General features: G+C 38.1%; 3 protein-coding genes across 3 annotated transcripts; 2 read left to right on the top strand and 1 right to left on the bottom strand.

Annotated features, from left to right (window-relative positions):
- Positions 1 to 2,502: 2,502 nt before the first annotated feature.
- J7T55_005241 (uncharacterized protein) lies at positions 2,503 to 4,197 on the top strand (the record flags this gene model as incomplete). The annotated part of the gene is made up of 3 exons (XM_053144623.1): positions 2,503 to 2,937; positions 2,991 to 3,245; positions 3,301 to 4,197. 3 exons carry the CDS (start codon positions 2,503 to 2,505, stop codon positions 4,195 to 4,197), a joined length of 1,587 nt encoding a protein of 528 aa, XP_052992965.1.
- Positions 4,198 to 4,321: 124 nt separating this feature from the next.
- On the bottom strand, positions 4,322 to 5,164 carry J7T55_005240 (phenylacrylic acid decarboxylase; the record flags this gene model as incomplete). The annotated part of the gene is made up of 1 exon (XM_053144622.1): positions 4,322 to 5,164. One exon carries the CDS (start codon positions 5,162 to 5,164, stop codon positions 4,322 to 4,324), a length of 843 nt encoding a protein of 280 aa, XP_052992964.1.
- Positions 5,165 to 5,655: 491 nt separating this feature from the next.
- On the top strand, positions 5,656 to 7,254 carry J7T55_005239 (uncharacterized protein; the record flags this gene model as incomplete). The annotated part of the gene is made up of 2 exons (XM_053144621.1): positions 5,656 to 6,657; positions 6,718 to 7,254. 2 exons carry the CDS (start codon positions 5,656 to 5,658, stop codon positions 7,252 to 7,254), a joined length of 1,539 nt encoding a protein of 512 aa, XP_052992963.1.
- Between the last annotated feature and the right edge of the window lie 291 nt (positions 7,255 to 7,545).

The raw sequence follows: 7,545 nt of genomic DNA, 5'->3' as shown, positions 1-7,545 counted from the left end.
CTTTTATAAAAAGTTTTTTTAAATAAAATTAAATATTAAAGTATTATTAAAAAATATTAAATTAAATATTATATTTAAATTTAATATATAAAAAAATATTTATAAGCTATATTGCTAATATTATACCTTTATAAAATAATATATATATAAATAATATATATTAAAAGTTATAAATAAAAATATTAATAAATTTGGTAAGTTTTTGCTTATTTAAAGTAATAACGTATTATTAATTATATATTTAAGTAATTTTAAGCAATATATACTAGTTTATATACTAATATATATATTTTAATATTTTACTTATTATAATAATAAAGTAATATTTAATATAAAAATAATTTATATTATTTAACTTTATAGCTTTAATATATTTTATTAAAAAAATTATATTATATTTATAATTTTTTTTTATAAAATTATAAGTAAGTAAATTTAATCTTTTATATTTATTAATCTATACTAAGTACTTTTTATTTTTACTTTTATACTTTATAAGGTATATATTAAATTTATTAGTACGCTTTATTAAGTGTAAAAGTAAATATTATATAAATATAAGTATAACTTTTTTTTAAATTATAATTTTAACTTATAATTAAACTATTATTTACTTTTATAAAAAAAACTATTAGTATACTATTAAAATTAAATAACTATTAACCCTTATATATAAGAATAAATTTATAAGTAAGTTTATTTTATAAAAATAAACTTTTTTTTAGCTAAAAAAAAAACTTTAACTATTAACTAAAATTAGCTCCTTATAGCTATATAATTATTTATTTAAAAAAGAGGAGAAAAATAATAATAATAAGCTTTTTTATAATTATATAAATACTTATTTAAAAAAGAAAAAAATAAATTATTATAATAAAAAAAAGTATAAGGAAAATTAAGAATTTATAGTTAATTTATTAAAAAAACTTGTTTATTATTATTAGTATTAAAGTACCTAAATTAAGTATATAACTGCTAATTAAAGAAAAGTTTACTTTTATAGCTATTGCTTTTAATAATACTAATCTTTTTACTATTATTTTTAATTATATATTTATTTAATTAAAAAAAGTATAATTATTATTTTAAAATATTTATATTAATAAAACTTAATATTTAATATAAGTTAAATTTAAAATAAAAAAAGTATAATAAAGTAAAACTTTAAATTAATTTTATTGCTTTTAAATTAGTTTATATTAATTAATAGTTTATATTTTTAAATTATATTTTTTTAAATTTATTTTAAAAGTAGAATTTTATAATAAGTTATTATAATATAGCTTATATATTAAAGGTTTAAGTAATAAAAGTTATTATTATTTTATAAGCTAAATATTACTTAATACTTAATAAGTATTTTTAATTAAATTTTATAATATTAATATTTATATATTAAAAAAGTTAATTAATTAATTAATTAATTTTATATTTTTACTATTTATTACTATTTATTAATTTTATTAAGTTTACTAAATTTACTAATTATATTACTTTTTTTTATTTTATCTTTTTATTACTTAATATTTAAAATTAAATTATATTAATATTATTAATTAAGTTAGCTAATATTAACCTAACTTAATAATTTATTCTTATTTATTTATTTTTTAAATAATAAAATTATAAGTTTATAAATTATTTTAAAATTAAGTTATTTATATAATAAAAATAATTATTAAATATTAATATAAAAAGTAATTTTAATAATAAAAGTATTATAATAACTTTTATTTAAACTTAATAAATTTACTTATTTTAAAAACTTTTAAATAAATTTAAAAAAATTTAATACTTAAATTTTTTAAATATTTAATTAAAGTATATAAATAATTACTTTAATTAATAAAACTTTAAATTTAAATTATATAAAAAATAGTTTTTAAAAAAGTTTTAAATACTTATAAGTAAGCTAATTTATTAAATATATATTTATAAATAAGCTTAAAAAAATATAGTTTTTAGCTATTTTTTATAATTAAATAAGTAAAGTATATATAAATTAATATAAATATTTTTAAATATATATTATATTTAAATATATAATTTAGCTATAAAAAGTTTAAATTTTATATATATATTTTTTTATTAAATTAAATTTTAAAGTAAATATTTTTTAAGCACTGTACCTTATAAAGCATATACTAAATTTATTAGTGCGCCTTATAAAGCACAGTGCTTAAAAAATGTTCGCTTTAAAACTTATTTCTTTTTATTATATTTAATTAAATTATACTAATAGCCTTTAGAATTTAATTTAATTTAACTGAGAGCTGAAAATTTCCTATTTAATTACACTAGAAAGTTTAGTGGATGTAATTGAATTGGTTAACACCTTGGTCCTGCCCGCCGTGCCGGTGAGGTCCTGGTCAAGTACCCGCGGCAGTGCCCCTGAGCGGCCCTCGCTACGATTTTGCGGGCCAACCAGTCCGAATTTCAGCCTGAATATGGCTGATCAAACTCATGGAGGACGAGGGCGGCACACAATCTCGCATGCACAAAATGCCCACCATGGACGACGACCACGAGAGCGACTGCACCATGGAGGACCCTTCATATATTCTGCATGCCACGCCGGCAAGAGTTTTCTTGGATCGGTCTCTGACCAATCTTCGTCATTGCGCCACTCCTGATCAAGCGGTCCGCTTGCTCGAGACTTACCAAGAAATCATTGGGGACTTACACCCCATTCTAGATATCTCTCGACTGAAGCAACAGGCGATACATTATTTCAGCAAGGCTACTTGTGAAGACGTGGCAATCGATGAAGACGACCTCATCACGCTACACCTGACTCAGTCGATCGCGTTGATAGCAGATGGCAAATCATCGATACAGCTGGAGAGGTCACGTCTTGGCTGCATCTATGACATGGCAAATCAAGCAGTCATGTCCCCGGCAACTAGAGACATGCAAGCCACGATGGCTCTTCTCATGGTCCGTCTAATAGCTCCTCTGGCCTTCCATATGTCTCACTTGTTGTCTTATAGGGGTTCCATGCCTTTTTCGGCGACGAAATACAAGTGGCGTGGCGAATGTGCGGGCTTGCTGGGCGAATAGCGATGGAATTGGGTCTGCATTGCTACGATACTTCGAACCCCACTACATCATATGAGGATGAACGCCCGGACAGGCTGTCTACTCTATTATCAAGTATATTCATCCTTGACCGTCAATGGAGTGCATCTGCTGGTCTACCGAACCAATTCGTCGAGACGAGCTTTGACATAACCTCGGTTTTGCCAGTGAGTTTGGATGACAATTCAATCTTTGACTTTGCAGCGCTGATTCCTTCTATAGCTTCTGTCCCATTACCTCAATGCAATGATGGCATTTTGTATGATCAGCGACAAATTCGCTGAACCCATCACAAAAGTAGCCCAAGGTCTGAGCTTTGACAATGAAGACGAGTTGGAATTGACTGACTTCAAAATCGATCAATGGCGAAGGAAGTTTGTCCTCAACCAGGAGGATTTCGAACCGCCCTGCGAATGGATCGCATCCGGTCCCCCAGAGACCCTTCCAGTACCACTTTTAATTATGTATCTTCGAGCAAATTCTGTTCGAGGGCTACTGCTTAGATCGTCGTTCATCTCTAGCAGCGTGGTCTCGAAAGATAAGACAAAGTCTGCTCTTGGTCTCGTATCAGACACGCTAGACACCCTCAAGGTGCTCGATGACAAGAGCAACATCTATCGTCGACTTCGCCCACATTTTCAGCATATCCTGGCGTCGGCCAGCTCCCTGCTCTGTCTTGTTGCTGTGAAGCTCAAGAAGGACAGATCCCCTGATTGGTCGGCCTCGGATTTTGCGGACATCATAGGACATAACTTCCAGACAGCACTCCATCTGTCCGCAGCACATGCATCTACCTCACAGGCTTCATGGAAACTTTGGAAGCGTTTGAACTGTTTTGAAGGTGCGCTGCACAGAACACACCAGGCCTCCCAAAATGTGGATTCGGAGGGTCAAGTGGCCAATCCCCAAGCTCAGTCCTCAAATGCCGTCCACTGCAGCCCTGTGGCTAGGGCCAGTGGGCCAATTGCAGAGTTGTTCAAGACCCTGATCCCTCCTGAGATCAACAACTCTGCTGTCCCTTCTGACAGCTGCATCGCCGCCACGTCTTTGGGCGATCTAAACGCGCTCGACTTGACAACGCCTGGCGACTGGCTGTGGAAAGAATTCGATATCTTCTAAGCGGACTGGTTGTTGTGTTGAATAGCTTTCCCAGCCACCACTAAGAGGCGAGCCGATCCCTTCCAGAGGATAGCGGAGTCCCCGCTGCAGGAATATCTTTGGCGTCCTAAGACGCACGTTATCCTTATCCACTGTTGTTTGTGCCGTCCTTTGATGGCTTGGCTCTTTCAAACCCGGACCACCTCTTGAAACCGTCGGTATGTATAGAAAAGCAATCCAGCATCCTTCCAACGCTTTGTTCGACCACGTCGGCCAGACCCTTGGGTTTGGTGTAAAACGCCGGTACAGGCGGAAAGATGATTGCGCCAGCTTGGCGGAGAAACAGCATATTCTCAAGATGGATCTCGGAGAGCGGGGTCTCGCGTACGACCATGACAAGCTTTCGACCTTCCTTCAAGGTGACGTCGGCAGACCTAGCAATTAGGTCGTCACAATAGCCGATCCGCACAGCCGCCAGCGTCTTCATGCTGCAAGGGACGATTATCATACCATCGTGTTGGAAAGAGCCAGACGAGATCGGCGCGGACAGGTCTTTACCAGTGTAATTCGTGTGGGATAATCCTCGGATGTGTTGTTCTGTCAAGTCTGTTTCATATTTGAGGGTTGCGAGAGCCCATTTGCTCATGATGAGGTGGGTCTCGACCCCCAAGTCGCGAAGAACCTCGAGGAGTCGTATGGCATATGCTGCTCCAGTTGCACCAGTGATACCGACAACTATTCGTTTTGGTCGAGTGTGCGACCTGTCGTCGTTCGGACGGGTGAGCGAAGAAAAATTTCGGACTAGCGTTGAATTGGATGCCGCGAACGTCAGGTTACGAAAGCTGGGTTTGGCACAAATGGGTCGAGCTAGGTGCCAAGAGACTCTACCACGAAGCGATGTAAAGCGCACAGTACTGTCTGTCGTGATCTCCCCGCTCAATGGACGAGCGGCCAATAGCCTTGTTAAACGCGCGAGAATATTGTACATTTCGTAGGAAGAGCACTGCGAAAAGTTAAAAACTGTCGAAGGCCAGAAATATTTGCTCAGTCAGGGTGCAGTTACGATAATGGCAGAAGTGCTGCACCGGTGGAGAACTATAAGATCCCTATAAACTTATCGCAAGCGGGGGTAATCATCCGTTTGTTCGCATAGCACAGTGCTTCACTTTTCTCAAAAGCGCCCGTTGTGAAGCGGACATAACAAACACAAATCAGGGCACGGAACGATGCTACGGAATCGGAACCCCGTGTCATCAACGGGTTCCGACATTCTATTGGATCCGCCCGTCCTGAAATTAGGCGTCTTTGTCCGAGCAATATATGTTATGTACAAAAGGTGACTACGGCTGCTTATTCCTCAATCTAGTACGAATAAGACAGGGCACCCGATTCCTGCCTACCGATGCACATTCGTTATCCCGCAACTATAAAATGATCGCGATATCGAAGCTATTTCGGAACACAACTCAAAGCCGTGCAATGCTCGTGAGCACACGTGCTCTCTCCTCTCACGCTAAACCTACCGAGGCTCAACTGGATTTCCGACAGTTTCTCGAAAAGCTTCGAGAGGACAATGACCTTGTGGACATCAAAGATGAGATTGACCCGTACCTTGAAGCCGCAGCTATAGTCAGGAGGGTCAGCGAGACAGACAATCTGGCGCCTCTGTTCCACAATATCAAAGGGGCAAAAGGAGGACTCTGGAGGATGTTCGGTAATGCAGCTAGTTTGCGACCGGACAAGAAAGAAAAATACGGACGCCTGGCAAGGAACCTTGGATTGGAGCCAACCGCTACATGGAAAGAGCTGACGGAGAAGACTATCGCGGCGAAAAAGAGAACCCTATTGAAACCCAACGTTCTCCCTACTGCTCCCTGCAAGAAGAATTCTATCAGTGCAGAGGAGATCAACCTGCACGAACTTCCGGTCCCTCAGGTCCACGCTGAAGATGGAGGAAAGTACATGCAAACATACGGCATCCATGTTCTCCAGACTCCAAACAAAGGTTGGACTAACTGGTCCATCTTCCGCGGCATGGTACACGATCGCAACCATCTTTGCTGTCTTGTTGGATCGGGCCAACATAATTCGATGATCCGCGACGAGTGGCGCAAGATGGGCGCAAAAGAGATGCCCTGGGCATTGGCGCTGGGAGTCCCACCGGCCGCGAATCTCGTTGCTGCTCTACCGATTCCGAAGAATGTATCAGAAGGTGAATATGTGGGAGCCCTTGTGGGGAAGCCCCTGGACCTTGTCAAATGTGACAACAACGACCTGCTCGTACCGGCTTCGAGCGAGATCGTGCTCGAAGGCGCCCTTCTGCTGGAGGAGACGGGAATGGAAGGGCCATTCGGGGATTTCCTTGGCGTAGTCTTCGATGGCGATGCGCACAAGCAACCGCTATTTCGCGTCGATAAAATCACGTACCGTGATGATGCTATCCTGCCAATCTCTGTGCCCGGGCGGATCACAGATGAGTCGGTAAGTACTGCAAAACTTCGCAGCCTTGGGCCATGGTCGCTGATGATGTCACTGCTTTAGCATACCACCGCTGCGCTTGCCGCTGGAGAGGTGCTCTCCCTCTGCGGAGATTACGATATTCCTATCAAAGAGGCTTGTGCGTCATTGGAAGTCATGGGTACATGGCTCGCGCTGCAAATCGACACAGAAAAGCTGCGAGCCCTCAAGACAAATCCCAAGGACTTTGTAAACAAACTTGGAAAGATCCTTTTCAACCATAAAAGTTGCATGCTGATCAACAAGATCATCCTGGTAGGTGATCATGTGAATGTGTACGAATTCCGAGATGTCATGTGGGCTCTGGCCACAAGATGTCGCCCCGGCCGGGATGAATACGTATTCGAAGACGTGCCGGGTTTCCCAATGACACCTTATATGTCTCATGGCGGCCATGGACCTCCAACGAAGGGCGGAAAGGCGATTTGTGATGCTCTTATGCCTGCAGAGTACACAACAGGCTGTCAATTTCATGAAGTCTCTTTCGAAAAATCCTATCCCAAACACGTCCGGGAAAGAATTGAGAGCAACTGGCAGCGAGGGGGCTTTAATAAGGTGTAGATATAGCAGCGATTCTCATCGTTGCTGTTAGTCTTCACTACGCGGATGATTTCAATCTTGTTTTTGGAATATCTTGACAGACTGCAACACATGACATGGCGTATAGGGGCTGTTTGCAAAAGACTAACCCCACCCCGTGATCTAGGCTGTCTACAGGTTGCCACCCAGAGCACTGACAAGGCATTTACTTGGCCTTCAACTTCTCCCAAAGTGCACTTCTATGAAGATACTCTACAAAATACGCATCTATCTGATTAGAACCTTTGGTTGCATTATCAGGCTGGTTTTATG

Source organism: Diaporthe amygdali (assembly GCF_026229845.1).
Source record: "Diaporthe amygdali strain CAA958 chromosome Unknown NODE_17_length_903054_cov_64_435670, whole genome shotgun sequence".
Classification (NCBI taxonomy): domain Eukaryota; kingdom Fungi; phylum Ascomycota; class Sordariomycetes; order Diaporthales; family Diaporthaceae; genus Diaporthe; species Diaporthe amygdali.
This window is presented reverse-complemented; position numbering and strand designations above follow the sequence as displayed.